Here is a 25,587-nt window from a genome sequence, read left to right as displayed (position 1 = left end):
TTTGTGGAATTCCATTTATTCCCAGTACTCAATGTCCTGGACAGCGATATCGGAGTAACATCCGGTGGGCTGGGGAAATCCTGGGACTCAGTGCTGGCAGTGCTGCCAAGACCAGGCTTTCTGCCATGAACTCTGATGTCAAACAGAGGAAAATGAAACGCTGCCTCTCAGGCTGGACATCACTACAGCAGCATGTGTCCATATTCCCTCAGTTTTTACATCAGTGATGTCTCTACTGTCCAGTGGTTTGGGACAGCTGTGGTTCAGCCTCAGGTTTCCATGTCCACAGGAAAGACACCAAACCCAGTTTCCATCCATGTGCAACTGGTGCTTTTTGATAGACTCCGCTAATAACTTTTGGATTCTACATTTCGGAATTCATACACACTGTTGTTCATACAACCACCCTGATTAAATTATTTATATATTTTTACCTTTTATATTAAAGGGGAATGCCACAAGCGAGCGCCATGTTACTTTATCCCATCATCACTTCAATATATAAAGAAAGGCTGTATAAACTTACAGCAAACACAGGGAAAGGGCTGTTCCGGGAAAAAAATAAATAAAATATAAAAAATGAGGCACTTTAGTGGAGTGGTAATAGTGAAGAAAAATATTTCCCCCTCCTGACACACCATAATGGCTTTTAAATGGCCACAGATTCATTAAAAGGTAGAATTTATGGTAAATGCCTAAATCCAGTCTCATTACAGTCTTGTTTTTATATTTTAGTCAGCATGGCAGACGTTGTTTGAAATGCCAAACAAGATGTTAAGACAGACTTTCCATTTCATCCCAACAGCTCGAAACAGTTGAGATTGAAATAAATGTTTGTGTTGAAGCCTCTGAGGTTCTTCTTGTGGATGAATTTTCCCTGACCACTTCCAAGTATGGAGAAAAAAAAAAAAAAAAGAGAGACAGGCGCTATTAATTTTGTATATGATTTCTGTTTTACATAACAGTCAGTGTTTTCAAAAAATTATTTTTGTCTTTACAATCATCGATCACAAACAGAGTACACGGTATAAAAACAGACAATGAATGTGTGAAAAAGAGAAGTCAACTGCCTGCAGCAGTGAGAGTAATAGGATCTTATACATATATTGTTATTCCCTCTTCGTATACACGGGCATGTCTCTGTTTCTGAGGTCGGTGACCTATCTCCCACAAAGAACCCCACCTTAACAACTATTACTATATACATTTGTGTTATTATACTGTACAAATTATACAGTTCTTTAAATAAGCTCAGGCCGTCCAGCGCTGCCAGTGCTTTTCGGCTCAACCAGGTGCAACAAAAAAGGTGCCTCTTAGGAAAGTAGGGTCTGAACCTGCTGAGGGGATCTGGGCAGCAGGTTCTCAGGGTCTTTGTAGCCATTAGCTTGGCTGGTCAGCGCTGTGTAAACCTCTCCGTAGGCTCTGCACACCAGCTCTGTGGACTGACGGAAAATCTGCTCCCTGCACAAACAGATAAAACGTTTCAGATTTTTCTATTCACAACACAAAGTGACAGCTGCGAACAGGCCTTATAAAATTCCACCATTTCCAACCTATATCAGACATGCAGAGTTAAACCTGTTGAATCTGTCACTGTTCAGGGGCTGAAATAAATCAGCCAAGAGTAACAATTTGTCCTGATTACTGTTTTGTTTTTTTTTTTTTCCCCCAATGACCATTGTGTGTCCATGCTGAGTAAAAACAGAGTGGCAGTACGTGGTGCATACTGCCATCTATGGATGCATATCACAGCATTAATAGCCAAACTTTAGGTGTCAGCATCAGCAACAGTGAAAAAAGAGCAGGTTCTTTAAATGAAAGCCCACTAAAACCGTGAAATCATCTTTAAACCGTCATCAACAAGTTAAGTCTTGATTTCATTTTATTTTCTGGATTCAATCTGGAGTTATTTAAATGTCCACTTTCACTTGGATCATTGTTGTTTTCTTTAAGAGCTGCAGTGATTAGATTTTGACAGTGTTTAGGTCTCAAATATGAGAACTTGCTTGTGTTCCATAAACCTAAATATTTGTGAGTTTTTGGAATCTTTTTTTTTTTTTTTTTTAAATAAACCATGTTTTTCCCCCTTCCTTTTTCTCTTCCTTTGTTTTTTGGGGAGGAGCTTGATCAGGCAATCTCAGCAACTTGCAACTCACACACAACACCAAGGTGACATAATTACTTTCATATTACTAGATTATATTGTAGTCAATTCCAATGCTGTTGACTAGGCAGAATGAAGTGTATCTCAGGAAGGTCCACCGCAACCAGGACCGGTTGCCATACATTAATGAATCCCTTGACACTGTGTCTAGGTCTGATTTTCCAGAGGGAGTATTCTCGCTACCTCCCTGTACCAATGGTCCAGAACAGGGATAAGATCAGAAATTCAGAGTCTTTCCTCCATATATTCTAATGAACGTACTGCTGTGATGGTTCCTTGCACACTCCTCTTTAGCTGCCAAAATACCCTGAAGAGAAAGTCATATCCAATCCAGGTAACCACTTCATCTTTCTCTTCTTATCTTTGCACATTTTCAACACTCTGGGGTCTAAAGAGTTTGATAAAACTTTCTTGAAATGAAAACATGACTGAATTGTATTTTATTACAGCTAGAAGAGTTCAGACCAAGCCTGCCCCTAAATGGTGGGGTACAATGAAACCTATTTTCAGCAGTGTGTCTTTGTCAGAGCAGACAAGCAGAGTGGTGAAGTGTATTACTCATAACTGTTGCCAAAATGTTTGCTCCTTTTTGACATCACGTACATTAATCCGTTCAGCAACATAATTACATTTCAAACCAGGTTTCATGAAAGTTTCAATTGAAAAGGCTCATTGATGACACACTGCAGTGTGTATGTTAATGTCTTGAAAACACAACATCTTAAAAAAAGATAGTGGCACGCTAATATACTGTTGTGGTTGTTTGATTTTTTTTTTTTACTATAGCTTTAAAGCATGAGTTTTATTTTTCCTTTCCTTGGAAAACCAAATATATGAAACTCAAGTTGTTTTTTATGTTTCTTGCAGTGGGGTAGGAATGGAGGTTGCAGCAGCCAGACCAGAGCAGCGTAGTGAGAGGACTCAGCAACACAGTGGGAGCTTCTTGGTTATATCCCACTCAGGCTCTTGAGATCTATGTCTTTAATTGGCCCACAGAGAGCACATGGACACAGTGCTATGTACGATACCCAACTCCCCACCGAGTGCACTAACACAAAATTTGAAATGAAGGGAATCTAAGAGTATGTTCCCATTATTTGTACACTCCAGGAGTGTTTTCAGAGTGCTAGTGGGTGTTATTTTGTATTTAAGTGCTCAAAGAAGCAAGAGTGAGAGACGGCAGGAGACAGGGAGAGAAAAAGACAGAGAGGAGGAATGATTTCAGGGAATGAGTGTGAGTGAGAAATGGACCAGAAGCTAATTAATGGCGTCCTGCCCATCTGCCCTCCTATGTCCATTAATAGGGAACATTAACCTGAGGTACAGAGTGCTCCTCAAGCCTGGTGCACTTCCCAGTAAACGTGATTCATAGAACGAGCCCTGCAATGGAGCAGGTGGATTGAGCTAAAAGCATGTGCATTTTCTGATCAGTAAGACAAATACAGGCAGTCCTGTGGACCACTCTCAATGTGTTGGTGGCTTCAGCAATTCAGCATCCAAACTCACTGTGCATTTAGTCGAGTGTTTTGTTTGGAATGCAGTAATGATCATATTACATCTGCTTCGCTCATGTTCTATTTTTATCACTGTGAATATGCTTTTAGCTGGTGATGTGGTAAACATTTAGCTTGAAGCCTCAATGTTGCACACAAGCAAGACGCTGAGAGAGCTAATGTCATCATTAAAGATGGCAACTCACTTGACAGCCGCACTGAGCAGGAAGTTGAGCTGTGGCATCACAAGAGTGTCTGGCGATGACAAGTACCGATCGAACTGGACCTGTTTGTGCAAGCAGGTGATAAGAGACAATTACTTCATTCATGCAAGAGCATTATTTATATGAATAAACATGTTGTAACTCACCATTGCTCCTTTAACAGAAGAGCTGTCCATGCTGGGGAGGAGGGACAGAGCGCCCTGAGAAAGAAAAGTGACCATCAGCTTAGATTCCAACTCAAGGTCACAGTATTAGAACAGCAGCAATGTTGAATTTCAGGTCAGAGGAGGGCGGTCCTTCATTAATTCATGTCTGTATGCAGCAGGTTTCTTCCTGTGTTGTCTGTGTGCGTTTATCTCTGCCAATGCAATAAATGGATGGAGGCAGATTTTTTTTTTTTTTTTTTAAATCAACCTTTTCATAACCTTCCTCTTAGCAAAACATACACACTCATCATTGTGTGCAGCTAACAAAACCAAACAAATGATGATTTACATTATGGCTGGAAAATATGGTCTAAGATCTGTATCGTAATAAAATGTCACGTGTATCTTGATAAGTACACGAGACTTCCCTTCACATGCTGGCTTACTGTCAAAAAGGGCTGATTGGTCGGTTTAACATCTCTGCTATGTCATATCTCGACGCTACTAAAGGAGCATAATGGAGAGTAAAAAAGTAATATAAATATTTATCAAAAACTGAATTTGGCCAGTCGAGATTTAATTTGTCAACAGGAGAAATTCCCTAGAAATAGAAATCCTGACATCCTGACTAGAAAGAGTAAACACACAACTAACTGTGAACACAAAAGCTGGTACCTTTAAGGCAATTAGCGGACACTGATTATCCACAATGACAACATTAAGCAAAGCTTAAATGCCTAAATTGCCAACATTAAAAGCAGCAAGCAGGAGGCAGAGCAAGGGTCAAAGCAACTTTGCAGTGCCTGGAGTGATTTTATGGGCATGTGGGCACATTAACCAACACACCATGAGCCTGCAAGCTTGTCTGCTAGCTGCTACACAGCGAGCAGTAATGTTTTAATCACTGTTTTCTAGTTTCTGACTTGTACATCTGATGTATCACAGAAAATTATAGGGATATAATGTTAAACAGATAGTAAAAGTAAACCTGAAAAGTCTAAAATAAACCTGGGGATTCTTGTCATGCACTGACATCTGGGATGCCGTGGAGTGCAGACAGCCAGACCTAATCTTTTCAAACAGAACACTATTTAAGGAAAAACCAAGTCAGGCCACCCGAAGAGAGCACTAGTCTACAAAAGTATGACAGTTCTTGATTGAGCGTCACACTGAGCAGCAGGGTGTGGTGTGTCCTGACATGACCCAGGGTTTCAAGACTCACATGCTAAACCAAAACTATGGGTCTTAGTCAGCCCTGTGGCACTGTGTTAAAAAGACAGAGAAAGGCCTCGAGGGGATCAGCGCTCACATTTGCACAGGACACTTCTGCACAAGGTAATATATTCTAATAGAACATAATATAATCTGCCTCCCTCTCTCCTTTTCTCATCTGAAAATCTGACAGAAATGTTATTATACCCTAATAAAGACATTGGTCATTGTAACCATAGTGATAGCTATTGTAAAGCCTAATTAGGAAGTGTAAACAATACTGCTAGGGCGAATACGATGTAAAAACAGGGCCATTAGGGATTCTAACAAGATGGATGTGAGAATAAGAAAAAAAAAAAAAAAGAAAAGAAAAAAAAAAAAACCTCGTCCAGTTTCATGAGTGAGTGCTTGTGAAATTGTGGTTAAAGGCTCCATGTGAGACCTGTTCAGCACTGTGCTGCTGGACACAGTTGTAGATGTAACTCAGTCCGGCCCTGGTCAGCACGTAGGATGCCTGCTCATTGATCAGAGTGTCAAGGTGAGCCTCGATCTAGAAAATGTGGGAGAGAGTGATTTCAAACCCAGACGGAGCATGCACTATCAGCCAGTGGTACTTGTGGTTAATGGAGAATCACTGCCCTATTGATAATGAAACTTCCACAGGAGCTCTTGTGGTGCTCAATTACAAAAGGTGTGCTAAAAATAGAGGGACAGATGGTGCATTTTACAACAATACATGACGCACACCCTTCTATGAGACAGCAAATTAAATCTTTTTAACAAAAGCTATGGGCTCTGTGGGTTTTAATGAAAGGGAAAAAGAATAATTAACAATTTTTAATGAACAATAACTTGATGCACAGACACTGTGATGATTGTAGCTGAGCAGTCACATTGGATAAATGTTTCATGACTCACTAACTAAAATGTGTGGTTTGTCATTGTCACAGTCATGGCTTTGACTATTTGTTTTTAAATGTAAATAGACATCTGAGACATGCCACATCATTTAACACTCATAACTGTGTATAATGAAAGCCCACCTGGAACTCAAGCATCTCAAGTCTCTTGTCAGTGAACTCAAAGAGAGCCAGTGTCGTCTTCATAACATACAGTGAATTGACCATGTAGGTGGCCATGTCAGCTGTACCGAGGTTACTGGCTGACACGGTGCACAACTGGAGAAGAGGATCCAAGATGCAAGAGAGTACCTGGGAGGCACAAAAAGAGACAGAGACTAAAGAAATAACTTGGCATACAACAAATTTTAACACATTTATAGCAGAAACAGATCTTACTTCCGCTTAATCTCATAAGAGCTGATATAACAGAAATATGTGTTTACCTGGGCAAAGTCAGCCTGGCGGGCATCCAGAGGTACCACTGAGGAGTCGTGGGAGGCCAGCACCTCCCTGAGGAGGGATAGTGTTTGAGTGAGGGAGGCTGTAGGTCCCAGGTCAGCAGGAGGCAGCTCCACCTGTCCAGGAAGATGACAAAGCAGAGTAGATGGAGCAAAGGAGCAAAGTTATTCTTAAAGAGATTTGACATGTGTGAGTTGTAGCCTTTTTTAGAGACAAGTTGTCTTCACATTTAAAAATCTTAATGAGTAACACGAGACTGAATATACAACTGCTCCCTGCTGCTACTCCAAGCCTCCACTTGTTCAGAGTCAGTAGAGCTTCATAATGAAGAGGGTTTTGATTTCATTGGCCTCTGGATATACAACACAGAACTGAGCCTGACCATCTTTGTTCACCTAATAGAGCACATTATGAGAAGGCTATGTTCCTGGCATTAGCTGGAATTGACACCAAAAGCCTGAAGGCCTCCAATTTGATTAACACCAAGCTACAGGGACAATTCTTGTAACTGCTATTGATCAGTGAACAGCGAGCCTGTAATGTGGAAGAGCTCCTGCTCGTGCTGATGTATATTTGGATGCCAATTTAACTAAACAGTAACAAGTCTGGTGTTTTTTGGCAGAGAGCGCCATTTTGATGCTGTGGCCGCCAGGCTGAAACTGTTTACAAGCATAAGTGCTTCAGAAATAGCCTTGTTGTCTTTGAGGGTTTAGATGCAGAGCTCAAATACAGAGTATGTGTCCACAGGGTGCAAAATTGAATTTCGGCACTGTCATTTAAGTGTCTTTATAAAAAGAACATCACGAACCGTCTCTATTTTTAAGTATTTTAAACTTGTATCTAGTGTAGCTCATTCATAAGGTGATGTTAAGGTGATGATGCATTCATTTACTACTGTGTGATCTGTCTTTGTTTTGCAATGGCCACTGAGCTTGGATCTGACTTCTCATTTTTTAAATTGCTGAACGGACTTGAGTATTAAAAAAAAAAGAAAAAAAAAAAAAAAGAAAGAAATCCTCCCGGGCAGCACGGCGGAACAGTGGTTAGTGCTGTTGCTCTACAATAAGAAGTTGCGAGTTGAATTCCTGGGCCTGGGCCCTTTCTGTGAGAAGTTTTCATGTTGTCCATGTGCCTGCGTGTGTTTCCTCCCACCATCCAAAGGTTAACTGGTGACTCTAAATTGTCTGCAATGTCTGAGTGTGATTGTGAGTTGTTGTTGTATCTCTGTGTGTTGGCCCTGTGATGGACTGGCGACCTGTCCGGGGTGTACCATGCACTCACCCAGAGTGAGCTGGGATTGGCTCCAGCACCCCCTGCGACCCGGAAACGGATAAGCGGGTTGAAGATGAGTGAATGAATGACTGAATGAATGAATGAAAAGAAATCCTCTGACACTACCTTGTCCATTAACCTGCTTGCATGAAGGCTCAGGCTGTTGAAAAACATCTTTTTGCTGAGGACGTGCATTTCCTCCATTGTGATCAGTAGGGAAGCCACACTTGTCCCGATGATAGAGCTGAAAAAGATAATTTTTTTGTTAGTTTTTTTTTTTATTATTCATTGATGATCAAATTTGAAAATATCAAAACATAACTGAAACTGCTCATCACAGGCTCCACCAGCCAACAATGGCCTCTTCAAATTGCTTGATTTGTCCAACAGATAAGACACAACAAAAATCTTTTCAGTTTAGAATGAAATAGAGAAAAGCTGAATATTTCAAAATTGCTTGAAATAGAGTCACACCCCATTGTGCTCTACAAATTACATTCATGACTCAATTATTCAATTATCTAATAACCCCCAATATTTTTTTGTTGATCAATCAATTATTGAGTTATTTTAGATATGACAGATTGTGAATGATTGCTCCACTGCAGACTTGTGAGTGAGCTAAGGTACCTGATGGTGTGGTGGTAAAACTTCAGCAGGTTGGACAGTTTGTAAAGCAGGACAGCACCTGGTTCAGCCACAATGACTTGCTCAATCCGAACCTGGTGGTCAGATCCACAACACAATACGTTAAACAGGACTGTTGGTGTGCTTTTATTTTAATCTTGAACTAATTTGGTTGCTCACTTTCAATGGCCTGCAGACTCCCTCTGTGATGTGTCCAACCACCTCCTGCATGTTTTCGTCCACACCTAACAAAACAGGAACAGACACGAATAAACAGTCAGGGCCATCTGAGATTACACCAGATGTTTTGAAGATATTGTGATATAACCACAGCATTTATAAATATGGCATTAGGATAAAACTGCATGAACGATACAACACAAGTATAACATAAGGACACAACACTTTCACACATTCCTGTGTTAGGATTCATTCATAGATTCACGCTCATTGAAGTTTTTATTTATTTTCCCTTTCACTGCGTTTAGGCCGATGATCAAATGAAATACACAAGTCACCATATACCCACCACTGACTGAATAAGATGAGAATCATAAATGACAGAAAACTACCAAGGGATAAATGTAGACAGATATTTTACAGCCTTATCCAAACAAATAGGTACAAAAGCAAAATCCGGTCTCAACTGATCACCCCACTGAGCTGTCGTCATTCTTAACTGCTTAAAGATCCAAAGTAGTTAAATATTGGGAAACAAGAACTGAATTAGTTCATCAGGCTGAACTAAATGTGCAAGAATTTGATTTGTTCACATTCAAACTGTTGCCAAAATCTTTAACGTCATTTGTTAATAAACAAAGTCTTATGAGTCTGTGTGACGTTTTTTTTTTTTTTTTTCCCCAGTCCCTCGTTCATTTCTAAAATTCCCAACCAAAAAAAAAAAAAGAAAAAAAAAAGAAAAAGGCAAACCGGTGGTAAGAAAAACATTTTTGTGGGATTGCATCATTTTCAACTTTAAGATGTGACAGGAATCAGAGATGATGGATCTTTACTGTCCCATTAGCATTTAGGAGGCATCACTACCTTGCAGAGTGACTTGTTTCAGCAGAGCTTCCAAATGCTCTTTCTCTGAAGCGGTGGCTTGGTGCAGCCAGGCCAACATGTCCCCAACGTACCTGAAATAGCGTCAAAACAGTCCGTATTAGCCAGTGCGCTGGGTGAGGGGCCACCCAAGGGCTAATCTTGCAACGCCATGATCACAGCTACATTGAGGCATAGGTCATCGTGTTTCATTCCTCTGTCGCACACGCACGCAGCTTTGGGTGTTACATAATGGTGGAAAACATCAAGGTTAAACTTGAATTATTATGTGTAAGCCTACGGGAGCCTGTGCAAGCGCATGGGTTTGTGTGTGTGTGTTTGTGAGGGTGTGAGTGAGTGTTAGGACATAGGGAGGTGAGAAAGAACTTGATGTTCTCAGAACTGCTGATGCTTCCTATGAAGTGGAGGTGATTTTGTGTTCTACACACGGCTGGTATTCTGAGAAAATCTTCTATTTAGCTGCAGGACACAGGAAGGAGAGGGAAGAGAATGTAGCACGACAGGAAGAACATTCACACTTGCGCTCAAAATAGATATTTAACATCATCTTAAATCGGGATGAACGCAATCAAAGTAATCATTACAATAGATACACTGTAGCATATTAGACCTTGAATAAAGATTGAATTTTGCATTCAGTACATTTTCAATCCTTTTCAATAGTAGCATGCAGTTGTTTCAAGTAGTGAGTTTAGCCTTGAAACATTTTGACAGTTTAAATTTGTGATTTAAATTTGGAAATGTATGGAGAAGTTCATGGGAAAAAAAAAAATAAGTAAAATAATTTTTTTGCAATATATATAGATACAGCAGTAATATTCATCGGCTCGGTTGTGGCACAAGCAGGAAAAAGGTTGAGCGTTTGAAATAATTGAATTTCTTGAGATAAAAGTGAATTAAATACATAAATTATAACTTGTGGTTAAGTTCAGCAAACTAGTCATCTTTTGGGAGTCATAAATGTATGTGTTCGTAGATTCTCTTCGATTCCATAGACATCCATTAATTCAGCTAAGCTACACTGAACTCATTATGCAGCACACCTTAAAAATTAATGCATGAGACATGAAAAGAACATCGATGAGTTTCTCCAGCTCTTCATAAATGGAAAAATAGCCACTTTCCCACCAGAAATAAGCTCTCTCTTTTGTTGGTGTCATGCCACAAAATTACAACCCATTGAGCTTGTTAATGGGTTTCAGCGGAAGAAGCATCATATTACCTCATAGGGTCATGTGAATGCATCTCTATGGGGCGGGGAGTTCCTCCTGGCCCGCCACGGGTCAGGGCATCAATGAAGCCTCGTACCACTGCACACCTACGAGCGGTCCCAAACTCATCCAGAGTGTACCTGACCAAACAGAGGAGACAGAGAGAGGACAACGTTCTACGTCCAAATCTCATGTGAAAAGATGGTGCTCACAGTGTTTTTCATTCAGACTGTGTCGGAGGTCACTCGTTGACATGGATCAACAATGCTGGCCGCTTTTCCAAAAGGAAAGAGTTTGAGGTTGTTTTGATTACTTGGTGGTGGCAGACTCTGTGACAGACTAAACAGAAGATAGTGCTGAATTAAGATTCCAGGAACATCGGTCTCCGCTCTCTCAGCCTAAACATCCCCAGCCGGTGCATGACCTTGGACAATTTCTGGGCACACAGACAGGTGCATTTCCAAGAAGCCAAACAGACAGGAGGACGGTTTGCCATGAAAACATATCTTGGGGTAACGTGTGAAATGTTCCATTGTGATGTTTTTGTTTTTGGGACAAAGTAAAACTTCGGGAAGTCTGGGAGACCTTTGCAATGTTTTGTTCCATGTGAACTACATGTAGAGCACAAGAAACTGGAAATAATTCTGATTGGAAATGGATCTCCTACATCAGTAACATTAAGTAATGCATTTATTTCATTTTGTTATGATGGTTAATATTGGTCTTGGTGAGAATTAATGCTTACATTTACAAAGAAAAGCTGTTAGTATTTGAAAGTGTTGACCATCATTTCGTAAAATGCTGATTATTCATGATAGCCCTTAACATGGACATGTAATTTCTTGGCTGGATGGTGGTGACATTTTCTGTTGCTTCAGGCTGTTTTGTTTTTTCTGTTGTTTTTTCATCAAGAAGCTCTTTGTCTGACACAAGAATCTCACCAGCCGTAAACACTCACAATTTACCTGCCGCAGAATGACATACAAGTCTTATAACTGCCACTATTTCTGCTTCCACAGTGCATATCAATAGAGTGTGCTGCCTGAAGCAATGTTTTACCCTATTTTTCTTGAGGAGTGTCTCTTACCTGATCATATTACATTCCAACAAATTTAATATTAAACATCCACCAATACAGAATTCCTCTTGCTGTTATTGCTCTAATAAAGAAAGGACAGAATAATGAAAGGACAGATCATGCGGTAGTTTCAGCAGATAAATGCGTTTCTGTGAGTGTGTGCTTATACGTTACTTGTAAAGGACAGGCCGATCCTGTAAGGCCTCCATGGCTTGAGTCAGCACTGGACTGATATCACACGTCTCCTGGGTCAGTCCCCTACACTCATCTATGAAAGAAAGACATACAGTGTATATAATATCTATAGGAGCCAATTGCTGTTTTCATAGTAGTTCATTTGTTATTTTCCATTTACTGGTTCTGAATGTTTTTGACCATGGGAAGCCCGAGGAAGAGAAGCAAATCAGTGCACCAAGAACTATTTCAATTCATTCAGTTCACTTATGATTGAAATGAACAGGCGAGGGCCAATCTTCCAGACCATGGACAAAAGGAGTGAACACACTGCGTTCTTATTGGACTTTACTTAATGTTGGGAATACATGACATCCTACATGAATGTGAAGTAATAATAAAGTAGTAAAAATAATGCCCCCCCAAACAACTGAGGGAAAAAAAATAAATATATATATATATATATATATATATATATCACAAACTCAACAAACTTCTTCTGCATGTACAAAATGACAAAAGAAACATAACTATAATAAATAAATAAATAAATAAATAATTATAATATCGAACGTTGAACTAATTTGACACAATACAAAAGTTTCACTGTCAAATTGATGGAATGGGGACTTAAGGCAAATCTAAACCGCAGCACAACAGGAGTCTTTAGAACAACTCGTAATTTAGTAAATGCACTATATTTTGTTACTGCAAAATTATACAAATGAGGTTTCTTTGATCTTAATAGTATCTTTCCATTTTCATTTTCAGTGACAAAACACTGGCAAAAGCTTTGGTTACCAGCATTTGTTGGACCAAACTCAGTCAGAGGTTATGAGTCACATGGATTCTAAAATGACTCCTATACACGCCATTACTGGATATTTATGGGCAGCTGAAAGAGCACAGTTTTTTATTTCATTATGTCTAATTAAAAAAAAACACACAAGTAAAAGATCCATCAAATAAATGCAACCATTTGGAAACAGATGGAAGTAAACTTGACAAAATATACTGCCTTAATTATCTGTCTTTGACGACACAAAAAGTTTAGTATGGAAGCCATGTGCGCAGAGGCTTGTGGTCACTCACTTTTATCCCTGGGTGTGCTCATGGTATTAATTCTGTGTACTGTACTCACTCTGAGCCCAGCGGTAGAGCTGCTCATATGATGTCTCCTGTAACACGGCCATCTGCTCCATGATCTCTAACCTGGAACAAGCACACAAACCAAGACCACACATTACATACTCATGACCTGCAGCATAATGTCAGATCCCTGACAGTGACATAAATACCCCACCTGGATGTTTTGCTCCAACTTAACTGTTCCACTTTTGTGGTTCAAAATAAATGCAATGAAATTTGACAAATATAATTACAAAAAAAAAAAAAAAAGTTTTGTTTTTCATCCTGTAAGAGAAGGTAGAGCACTGACTAGTACTCAACACAGATAAACACCTTACCCTGCAGTTTGCTGGTTGGTTCGCAGGAGGATTTTCACATCCTCGTGGATGTGCTTCACTCGGCTGAGAGCTCTGAAGAAATCCTGTAAAGGGGGAAGATTTGCAAAAGTCACTGTAAATCTTTGGCAGCAGACAAAAAACAGCTTACAGCTTTGTTATGAATAAGGACAGCATTCAAACGTGATCATGAAATATAGCTATACTCTTGTTTTGAACAGATGTTATGAGTAGTACATGCAAATTTATGTATGTTCAAATTATAACCATGTGATCAAAGCTGATGCTTTTTTCATTGGATCATTTATTTTTTTCTTCTGCATTTTTAATAGTTAGTATACATTAGCGAGTTGTGATAGATAGCCAGAAACAGTAAATCTGAAGTCAAAATCAATAAAAACTTTAGCTAATGGATTAAATATCTGTATATTGTCACTTCCTACAATTTATAAGTTACTGTGTCAGAATGAGGAAAACGATCACCTGTCAAACTAAGGAAATCAGAAAATTGAGCCTGACAAGAAAGGCTACAGATCAGCAAGACACATAGAGCACCTGTACTTTGTCCCTTTTGGAAAGCTCATGTGAAGGGTATGACCGCAGAAGTCGAGGAGGCTTCTGCTTTATCGCCTTTTGCTCAGCAATAAAGATAGTAAGAGAGCATAACCAATAGTGCCATGTTACATTACACACTTCTAATTGCAGAGGATATGGTGGTGTAACAAAGGATCCTCTTAATGGCAGTATAGTGGGATATCTGTGAAGGTATTCAGATACTGCATTCCCCTTCATTCTGTGGGCCTGGATAGGTTTTTTTTTTCTTTTTTCCATTCACTATAGATTATAATGGGAATTACCTCAGTTATAGGCGAATCCCGAGCCCCCCGCAACATGGCCATCTCTTCGTGAGACAGCTGGAACTTGGCAAGAAAAGCCTGAGCAACCTGAGATCTCACCTCCAGGCGGTGGCTGAGGGGGAAAGAGATAAATGATTATTTCCTTCACTGGTAATTGTTGTCCTCAAGAAGATGTATCTATAACAGACAAGGATGGTTTTCTCTTTATTATTCTTTGTCAATTAGCCTACTTATTTTGTTAGTTCCAGTTTTATCTGTGTTCAAGGCCCTTGAGGACTTTTATCTCATATTGTGTTCATATTTTTCTTTCCATCATTCACCATGTTGCTGTATCGCTGTATTTTGTCATCCCCTTTGTTTTCTTACTGTGAGATAAAAAGAACTGAGCACTCAATCAATATCATATTGTCTAATTTAACTTTCGAGAGTATCGCATGTTGTCAACAAGCTGTAATGTTTGAAGTCCTACAGCAGATGGCAGTCACACTCCTCACACACAAGCGCACACACAAACACACCCTTGCAGACAGTGAGACAACAGGGTGGGACAGAGTAAAGATATCATGTGCAGCAGTCAGTAAATAAAGACACAGAGACAAGACACACAGAGAAGGCAGGGCCAGATACTGGCCAGGTTTTCTCACTATCAGTAACAGCAGGGTGATCGCTATCGGTGTCACTATAAATGTCTCAGAACAATAGTGACCATGGCAACCGCACCAGTCAAACAGAGAACTCTGTCCTGGGATAGCAGAACAACAGCGAGTCCTCCCTCTGTCCCCGTATTTCCATCCAAAGCACCTCATCTATATTCCCTCCCTCTACGTGAAGGCGAGGCAGCATCAGTAAATCACCAGGTTGTTTTGGTGGAGGAGAACATAACATTATCTGACCATTGTTTCTCACACAGCCATTAACGCAGCTCAGTCAGCTATAAGTAAAGGGCTGTAAATCTGTTACTGGATTCTATGATTTAGTATTTGTCTGTAAAGAGCCTCACAAACAGGACCTCAGGGCGTTTTTGCCCTTTATGTGTCTCGTGAAGTGAGATTTTGATGCGGCACACAAGGGGGACTACTTGCCCACACGGAAACCTTGGATTCCACACGGACAGACTTGGGTAGCGTACTACAACATGAAAAACGCTAAGCAGTAGCAACAAAGACAGTACATGTTTCAGTCCCCATTAACAACAGCCAGATCAACACCATTTGTTCAAGCACAAGTTTGTGCTTTCATTGTGACATTGTCAAGCGCAATCTTCAGTCGCAAAACTGTGAATTTTTCTAATAGGCCAATTGAAATTGGGTTTTTTTTTTCCTATTCCAAGGATTCTGTCACTGCCAAATCCCGAATCCACAGCTGTACACAAAGACAAAGCTTCAAAAATAGAGAAAACTGGTTTGAGCAACAGACGAAACTCATGCAACAAATTGTAACAGCTGGCGCTCAAGCTACCTGACATGCAAGCACAATCAGAATGATATATGAAAAATAATCAGCTATGCTAATGAGGTCATCCGTTAATTAGATGAACCATTTCCATTTGAACAGTTGTGTAATTCACACAAACATCAGAAACATTAATATGAAGTCTGAATTCAGCTAGAGTCTTCTTCACAAAGAAGATTTTATCGCTTATATGCAAATCTATCCAACAAGCTTTTACAAAAATATAATTGGATCAGGGCAGCACAGCGGCATAGTGGTTCGTGCTGTTGCCCCATAACAAGAAGGTTGCGGGTTTGGGCCCTGGACCTGGGGCCTTTCTGTGCGGACGATGCATGTTCTCCCCGTGCCTGCGTGGGTTTCCTTGCACCGTCCAAAGACATGCGTGTTTAGGTTAATTAGTGCCTCTAAATTGTCTGTAGGTCTGAATTCATTCATTAGTCGTCTACGATTAAGCCGTGGAAGACGAATGAATGGATCCATCCATTGATCATCTGTGTCTTAGGGAGAAACTGAAATTTTAAAATGTTAATTGTTGTTAGTTACCATCATCACAAGAGGAACTATAGGGAAGAAACACACACTATTAGCGGAACATACAATTGAGTGGCCACTCGATGGTCCTAATTGTCTCATTTCACATGCCACATCTCGGAAAATTCACTCATAAGGCATTTAAAGCCAAAGACTGCATGTCTATCAACAGTCTCGGGATTTAAATAAGGTTGTGGTCAATGGAGTAAGTTAACTAGAATGACATGCTGTTGATATGTTCATGACTCTATGAAGAGAGTCCAAAAGTTAACCCATTTGACTGGCAGCTAGAATTTATCCTCACCTCCCATGTAAAAGTATGAGCTCATGAGTTTCATTTCCAGGCAGTCCTTTGCTGATTAAGGTTTCTGCCTATGGACATGAGACTGCCAGGAGAGAGAAAGCAGTTCTCAAATGGCAAACTTTGAATCAGATTAACCTCTAGAAGATAAGAAAGACCTCCAATTTTTTTCATGTTCACACCACGAGTTGTAGACTTGTTCCTCCAGAATGTTAATCATAAAGAAAGAAAAAAAGAAACACAGGCTGCACATGCGTGTACTAAATGAGCACTGTATTGTTTGCTGGAAGCTGAAGCGGCAGAGCAAAAATGAAAGCAAGGGAACAATGGAGATGCAGGTTTGTTGTCCACAGCACTGTTGGGACATGACACATTCTTCTAAAGACTGCAATTACCAAATACCAGAGAAGCAACATGTTTCATTGTGTGTCAACGTTGCACTGTAAAGGCAAGCATGGTGAGACTCTGGGTGAGTACTTCTGAGGAAAATGAACTTGACATAAGTGTTTCCACCTCCAAACAAGTGCAAAGTTAAATGAAATCCAAGTAACATAATGCTACATGATGCGATGAAGACAAGTTAGAGTGTCAGCAGTGTCTTTCTGAGAGCATGTGTCTATGTGTGCGTGCTCAGATTTCCCAACAAGGCTGAAATGATTTTGCTTGTTCAAGCACAAAAATTGTTTAAACAACATAACAGTCCAATCTCATAAACAGTTTTGTCAAACTGGAACACGGAAATTACCAGCACCTACTTAATTACCTCACAAAGCCGAACCAATGATGCAGCACAATGTTTAGAAAAACTGAGCTTGATCACTAAAATCTAGTTTTCTATACCAACTTAAAAACAGCAGAATTCATGAAAAGATTTACAGTGCATCTTTCGTTTTTTGATTTCGAAAACTGTCTGATAAATATACAGAATGAGTGACAAGATAATCAACTGCTCTTTGAAACAAGCAGACTTCTAACCCTCTCCTGCATTGTAAACCATGCGGGTCGATTATCCATTAGAATCTATTAGAGGCCATTTCAAAGGCTCGTGCGGAAATTTGGCATTCACAAGGCTGTTTGTTAGCCACGTACCAGTGAACAGAGCACAAGTTGGAGCCGCTCACATCAGGCAAAGCAAAGGCATACTAACATGTATACCCCCATTAAACAGCCAGCTGATCATTAATATGGCTCAAGTGTCATTTCGCTCATGTTGCCATCTACACTCCTGACGTTCCTGATAATTCCCTCAAGGGTTTCAGAGCTCTTGGTTTTTTAATGACCTGGATAGAAGTCATACTGACACCATTTGTTTTATTTTCAAGAAACAAAAATTAATGAAATCCAGGGCTTGGTGTATGATTATGCATCACATGCTGGAGGAAATTACCCTGGAAATAAGTGTCTGCCGCAAGCCGAAAACAGCCGAATCTTAGTTGTGGTTACTGACTGATAAAGAATTGAACTGTGGCGTGCAGCCATGTAGCCCTGTTGTTATGGCTCAGTATTAGCTGGGGAACTAAATAGTCCTTCCCCCTTCAGCTCCAGCTGCTTATGAGGTCAAATTCCACACAAACATCCGTTTGTGCGATGTCTCAACTTGTTCAGCCTGATAACACGTCACACTAATACAAAGATCACACAGCACTGGGCAGGTGGGTGATATTTACGTTTCATTGCAGGACAAAACACAACACCTATTTAGAGTTTTTGCTGACAGCCCCATTCAAAAGCACCAGCCCAGAACAAAAGAGCAGCATGTCTGAAAGCCGGCGGACAAATACAGGTCACCTGCTCTCATTGGCTCAGGCCCTCAACCTTTGCTTCAGCACACTGTAAGCAATCCGCTGCTCCTTTCAGTTTCATTAGTACTGACAAATGACAGTGCCACAGGCAGATAACATTGCGGTTCAGCACAGGCCTACTCTGGTGGGTAAATACTAAGGGTGTGCCAAAAAAAAAAAAAAAAAGATTCATATAAAAAAATTGCGATTCTCAATTACTACGATTCAGAATCAATTTAAAATTTCCTAAAATTGATTTAAAAAAAAAAAAAAAAATAAAACAAATTCTCACACTGTCTGCGGGATGCCCTTACGTCACCATGAAGCCGGTTCTGGAACATACGCATGCACAGTAAGAACCAAAACAAGGAGGAAACTACAAAAATGGAGAAATGAGAGATTCAACCAGCTCCGTCCTCGTTGAAGGCAAAGATTTGGACTCGTTTTGGTTTTTACCTAAAGCCCTATAAAATCTGTTTTATTTTTTCCCAAATTCTGCTTCACTGGTAGGGAGTGGGCATTATTAGTGACCCCCCCTCTGAGATTTTCCAGACAGATATGTTCCTTTTAACTCTCCTAATTCCCCTACTCTCTGCAGGGGTCCGGTCTCTGGTCTAGTCTAGTCTTTCTGGTTCTGGGCGGTGCATTTTTAGTGACCCCCCCCCCCCCCCCCTTGGAGCATTTTCCCAACAGATACGTTCTTTTTTAATTCCAGAAAAAAAAGTTTTGTAAAATGTCAGCCAGTTCTGTTATTCTGTGTTTATAATGAATTCCATTTTTTGTGATCGCAGATTTTATAGGGCCTGAGCTTGACATGAACGTCACAGTGTGCAAGGTTTGCAAAATTAAGATTAAGCACTTCAGGAAATGTTTAACTGCACTTTTTATTTTTGTTAATTAAGCAATATGTGATATTGCTTTTATGCAACAATTCCATCTAAGCATGGATAAATGTTTTAAACTTAATAAATGTGAAAAGACACTTTAATGTCTCCATTTGTCATTCTGTCTAGCAAAGCAAACTGGAGTAGATCATGAGGATCCTTTGCAACCCTAGAGATTGAAGCAGATATCATTATCAATCAAATAATTTTGAGTCGAAAAATCGATTTTGAATCGAATTGTAGCCCCTGAAAATCACACTCAAAACGAATCATGAGATAGTAAAAGATTCCCACCCTGAGTAAATACACATCAGGAGCATCAGCAGAGCTTTGAAAATGACTGTACTCTCTCAGCAGAGCTGCTCCATAAGCACAAAATGTGAGATTATGCTGCAAATCTTTCCCTGTAATAAGTGTCAACAGGAGACAAGTATAAAAAAACAAAACAGTGGCCCGGGACTGCAGAGGATAGCATGACCTAAAATAGATCTAACAGAGAAGACTGGAGTGGTGTGGTCTGGTGCAGTGGGCTGACTGGTAGGTGGCTGACGCAGGACAGCTTGCGTGCACGCTTCCCTTGGCAGCTCTTCTGAGACAAAATTGCTATAGACAAGGTCAAAGCCCAGTGTGCAGACACTTTCCCATCTGGCTGTGGGGTTATTGTGGTTCTGCGAATGAAAATGTCACACAGATGGACAACAGGTCCCAATGGGACCTGTATACAAGACAAATAAAGACAAGACACGGGGCCACTCGCCACTCAGGAGGGCATTGACGCAAAACCTCTGATCACCTACCTTCAACAGGGCCCCAACACAAAGTGATAGGACTTTAAATAATTCATCGCCTGCACATGCTCACTGGTGTCTTTATCCCCACTAGTGTCTTTCACTGCTGCCACATTCAAAACTGTACAACTTCACTGCCTCTTGTCACCTTTTTGTCAAAGAGGTCCTGATGCTGTGCCAGTGGAGTGTGGAATTGTGGCAGTGCATCACAGCTGTCAGCAATGTCTTTTGCCAGAAATCTACATTATCTTTGCGCCCACCTTCCCTTCATGTCAACTCACAAGGTCACTGAGCACTAAGGTCACAGCCGCCACAAATGCTAATGAACCCACACCCCAACACGCCATGCTACTAATTAAGAGGAACTGTTCGTTTTTTACTTTGGCCTCCCTGCCATCACTGCTCACCAAATTGATAGATTAATGATAACTAGATCAATGTTTGTAGAAGGCTTTCAATCACACCCACCCACTCCAAAAATTAGAATAGAGTAAGTGCGGATACATCTGATAGACCTGCCTCCACCGGTGAATTAATGCAATGGATAGCTCTAAGTATTCGATCTGCATGTCTGAAAGCTCCTAATATGTGTTGTCAGCAAATCTCATTGCACACACTGATGGGCCTCTCTCCAGTTGTAATAGCCTGGCCTCAATAAGATCAGGGAGTAGTGCAGTGTAAACAGGAAACACTTTGATGTGTAACTTCATAGGACATGACAAATAAAAACAAATAAAGATGCGTTAAAGATGATTGCTGCCCTCCTTATGCAAATAGAAAACTGCAAGAGAAATATTCATCAACAACATGAATCATTCATCTCTCCTCATCAAAAATAGAGATAGGCTTGCCAGCTACTCCTGCCCTGCACCTAATTTTCCAACAAACTTCTGACACCAAAAAAAAACTGAATTTTACAGAACAGAAATCAACTCTTCAAAGTATTAGCATTTTAACTTGGCAGGCCATGTCTTTATTATTAAATAAATTCCTTTGCACACAGTGGGACAGAGTATCCCTAATTATCAGTGTGTAATTTTTAATGTACTGGCTCATTTCTAACTAATATGAAAAAACTTCTTTGACTGAGCAACAAGGGATTGTTAGACTATTCAGCCAGTCTTGGAGCTGAACACCAAAATGGACTATGTTGTTCCCACCTTGTGCTTTTACTGAAGTGTTGGGGATTTTCCTTACTTGGCAAAAGTAGTAGTTTCTCTGTGGAAATGAAACACCAAGGAAGTGAATTGATGGCATCTAACGTTTTACTGATGAAGATGCCTATCAGTGACATTTGTGACAAGCTTCCAAATGACTTCTACCTTGTGAACAGATAAGGGTAGAAATGGCAGCAGGACATTACTGAATATAATTCAAAAGAAAGTTTCCCTCCTATCTCAAAAATCTGCATGATATTCGGCAATGGCAATTTCAAAGTTCACAGTGGCAACCTCGTCACTTGGTCCTATTTTACAGTTTGGTGACAATGTAGTTATTGTCCGGTTGAGGAAAAACTTATGCAGTAAACAGCAGTTTACAGTCAAGTTTCTAGATTGATGTTCACTGCAACACTTGTATGAAAGTAAACAAGTGGAATGCTTGTTTGATGTAAGCTATTGTAATAACCCAACAATACTGACTATCTTACATAAAAGATTAAGTTTTTGTTGAAGTTGTTCAATGCTCACTAAATTCTGTGAGGCCCATGGTTAAGTGTCGGGAGCTTGCAGGCAGAGTAGTGAAAGAATTATCTATGTTGGCCACCAGATTTGTGAGGCAAATGTCAGCAAGAAAAGGTGGTATTAGGTAAGGTGGAAATAGGTGCAAGGTTTCTGCCTCTTAAAAAGAAGTGGCAAGGAACAGCTTGGGTGTCCCTGTGAACAATTTCACTGAGCAGGCCTAGACCTAATCTGTTTGGAAAGTGCCTTGAGAGAACTTTTGTTGTGAAATGGGGATCGTTAAAAAAAAAAAAAAAAAAATGGCTTGACTTATTTTAGAAATCTCGCTGATGTGTCTCAGTCAGACATTTAGTAAGATTTCTTGGCCTACAGAGACAAACGCAACTGAAACAGCTGTTTTAATGGTGAAGTTAAAGTTTTGATTATTATGTTGCAATTATTTTTCCACAAAATAGTCACGTGTCATATTACAAAAATAAAAATCACAAAAAGGCACATACATATATTTTCCACTCCTCATGTCAGATTGAACTCACTTTTCTCCCTGCAGCTTGTTGGTTTTTACAATGAGGTCTTGAGTTTGTTCCTTTGCCGCCTGTTGAAGAAAAGTTACTGAGTTTTTCCTTTTCTAAACATTACAAATATCACGTTCTCAAAAAAACAAACAAATAAATTAATCAATAAATCACTTAAATATAATGATACACTGACTATTAACCTAAACATATATATCCCCATAGTTGCTGTGAAAGCAGCGTAGATTATATGAGCATATGTTACCATACCTTTAATCTGTTGGTCATTTCTTCACAACATGTGCTCATGGCCTGAACATCCTCATGAACACTTTCAAGCTCCTGTGAGGAACATGAATTTACGGTTAAAGCAGCACTTAGTCAAACCTCTAAAATTTTAAGATATATTTAAAGTAAATATATTGACTCCGTATTGGCCCCTTAATTAGATACACATGTTCACAGCAAATATCTAATTAGCAATCGCATGGCAGCAGCTCAGTGCATTCAGGCAAGTAGGCGTAGTCAAAAAGATCTGCTCAAGTTGAACATGAAAACAGATAAGGTGACTTATGTAACTTTGAATGTTGCATGGTTATTGGAGCAAGATGGGCTGATCTACTGGGATTTTCACACGCAACCATCTTTATGGTCCAAAAAGAGAAAATACACAGCGAGCAGAAATTCTCCAGTTGAGAATGTTGTGTTGATCCCAGAGGTCAGAAGAGAAAGGCCAAACTAGTTTCAGAGAAACGAGGTATGCAGAAGAACCAACTAAGACTGTGGTTACAAATTGCATGGGCTCGTAGAACCTTGGAAAAACTTAGTCTGGTCTGATGACTTGATTTCTGCTGCAACAGTCGGACATAATGGTCAGAATTTGGCTTAAAGGTAAAACATGAATCCATCCCATTTGGATCAATGGTTCCAAGTGCCCACAGCCCACCCGAGTATGTTGGCTGGCCAAGTCCGACCATTGATTACTCCAGTGTATCAAGCATTTTGTGATGGCTACATCCAGCAGGACAATGCATCATGCTAAAAAAAATTAAAATACGTTCAAACTAGCTTCTTGAACATCTCTCTACTCAATAGGCCTCCACAGCCGCCACATCACAATCCATCAGGAGATTTGCATTGTGGATGTGCAGCCAACAAATCTGCTTTAATTTCAATATGAATCAAAAATCTCTGAGGAATCTTTCCAGCTACTTGTTGAATTTATGTCATGAAGAAATAAGGCAGTTCTGAAAGGCCAAAGTAGGCACTAGCAAGGTATACCTAATGAGTGTTAATGTATTTAGATGGCAACGGTACTGTTTGTTGAGCATTCTAATGCTCCAAATTCTATAGATGATAGGCCTGCTTGAATGACATGTTTTTCTTTGGCAGTGGGATTGCTACAGCTATTGAGTTTGCTGTAATTATGCACACTCCATCAGAGCTATTTCATCAAAGTTGCATCTCATTCCCTGCAAGCAAACTTAAATTACTGGATGGGTTCTGCACGGTCAGAGTCGCCTGTGGGAGGTGCAAAACTTACCATTTCATTTGCCAACTTTTTATTTCTTTCCCAAAGAAAATTCATCCATCTTCTGCCAACGCTATATCATACCTCTTTTACGTCTTTAAATATTCGAGCAAACTCCTCGTTAATTGCCAAACTTCGTCTCTCTATGTCACCGCGCAGGTTCCTCCTGGTGCGCAGGCTGTTTTCAGTGAAGAACACGGACAGAGCCTTGAGAGCCTCCAGCATCTCCTGAAAACAAAACAAGGACACATCGACGTCAGTCCGCTTGTTTTTTGTCTGCATTACTCATTTAATAAGGCCCAGCTCGGAGTCAACCTACACTTCGCGACGACAGCGACCCATTAACTGTTAAATACAGAAATATATTTGGTAACGTTGTCAGGTTTTTTTTTTTGTTTTTTTTTTCCTCCAGCTGAAACGCAGCTAGCTTGCAGGTTCACAGCTAGCTAGCATGAAGCTAGCCTCTTTTTAAACTTACTTTGTCGTTGTCAAGTCTCGTCTCCAGTATTTTGTTAAGCTTCCTCGACAGCGGGTTGTTGGGTTGAGAAGGCGGGTTTGCATTTTGAATCGCAGTGGAGCTGTCGGTAGAAATATCCACTTTGTCAGCCATTGTAGTCGGACAGCTCCACGTCAACTTTTCAGGAAAAAAAATGTTTTGGTCCGTCTGAATTCAACATCCGGCCAGCGCGTAGATCACAGAGGAGGACTGAAACAAGGTTCCGGGTACCGATGTTATTTTATTTCTGCTTAGGTAAAACGTTAATCTACGTTGAAGGGGAAAGGGCCACCGATGACTGATGATGATTTGACACAAATATAATAATTGCTCACTGTCTAGGCTGCTCATTCCTCCAACCACCTGGAAAGCCATTAGACCAAAACATTAACATTGCCTTGTTCCCTTGAGCTCTTGTGACTTCCTCCAAGTTCTGAATAACAAGTCCAATGAAATGTTAATGGTTTTACAGGTCATATGCTTTATTCAACCTCAGATAGCTCACTTAATTCCAATTGACTGGTTTTGCATATGGGACTCATTAACTTTTAAAAGATAATAGAAAAGAATAATGTCAAGAGATCTCCGTGTTACAGCACTTCCAGTACAGGTTGACTAATTTCCTCTATCTGTCTCATTCTTGAGCTCCTTATAAACAGCCTACAGTTCCCACACAGTCACTCAAGGAAATATTTTACAGAAAGAACAATGCTGCATTCAGGTACTGTAGGAACTCATCCAGCTATAATGTATGCAGTGGAAGTCCATCCACTGTATGAAAATGGAAATTACATGATATGGGTGCCCCTATAATTACGATAGATTTTTATTATTTACATTCAGGTAGATATATTTATTGGGTCTACATATTTGGACCAAATATTTTCATCAAATTGTTATACACCTATGGTAGTGGAAGTATAAACAATCTGAGCATGAATAACAAACAGAAACTGACTCAACGGTGCACACCCAAATATAACATAGAGTGGGAATGAGAGCTTTGGAAACTTACATCCAAACATATCAATGTTTTACATTTTGACTGTTGAGATATTTTCACCCATCACTCAAATTCTAAGTGTTTTTGTGCCATTTGCTTAAGTTTTTAAGGATGAAAAGAATAGCAACCTTTGCCTTTAAACCGGCAAATATAAAAGTTCAGAAGTTGGGATTACACACAATGTTAAACATCATGTTGTTTTCTTTTTGATCATTCAAACAGTTGCCTGGACTGCATAAAATCAATAAATTCTTCCAAAAATGTTCCAAAGACTGTTTATAC

At 40.0% G+C, this 25,587-nt stretch overlaps 1 protein-coding gene across 1 annotated transcript; it reads right to left on the bottom strand.

The window, feature by feature from the left end:
• Positions 1–936: 936 nt before the first annotated feature.
• cog6 (component of oligomeric golgi complex 6) lies at positions 937–24,452 on the bottom strand. The gene is made up of 19 exons (XM_029518180.1): positions 24,285–24,452; positions 23,891–24,034; positions 22,546–22,617; positions 22,297–22,355; positions 14,345–14,456; positions 13,491–13,573; positions 13,166–13,236; positions 12,025–12,118; positions 10,784–10,912; positions 9,544–9,635; positions 8,680–8,744; positions 8,503–8,594; positions 7,999–8,116; positions 6,585–6,716; positions 6,283–6,450; positions 5,682–5,789; positions 4,028–4,081; positions 3,864–3,943; positions 937–1,461 (listed from the first exon to the last, which is right to left on the bottom strand). Exons 1-19 carry the CDS (start codon positions 24,414–24,416, stop codon positions 1,314–1,316), a joined length of 1,953 nt encoding a protein of 650 aa, XP_029374040.1. The 5' UTR covers positions 24,417–24,452; the 3' UTR covers positions 937–1,313.
• Between the last annotated feature and the right edge of the window lie 1,135 nt (positions 24,453–25,587).

Source organism: Echeneis naucrates, chromosome 13 (assembly GCF_900963305.1).
Source record: "Echeneis naucrates chromosome 13, fEcheNa1.1, whole genome shotgun sequence".
Taxonomy (NCBI): Eukaryota; Metazoa; Chordata; class Actinopteri; order Carangiformes; family Echeneidae; genus Echeneis; species Echeneis naucrates.
Note: the sequence above shows the minus strand (reverse complement) of the source record. Positions and strands in the feature narration are given on the sequence as shown.

Excerpts from the sequence above, each read along its gene's own strand:
- cog6 (XM_029518180.1), bottom strand. The coding sequence starts at position 24,416 with ATGGCTGACAAAGTGGATATTTCTACCGACAGCTCCACTGCGATTCAA. Across the intron at positions 14,457-22,296 it reads AACAAGCTGCAGGGAGAAAA|CCACCGCCTGGAGGTGAGAT; the intron begins GTGAGTTCAATC and ends TTTCCCCCTCAG. Across the intron at positions 1,462-3,863 it reads CTGCTCAGTGCGGCTGTCAA|GGAGCAGATTTTCCGTCAGT; the intron begins GTGAGTTGCCAT and ends CTGTTTGTGCAG.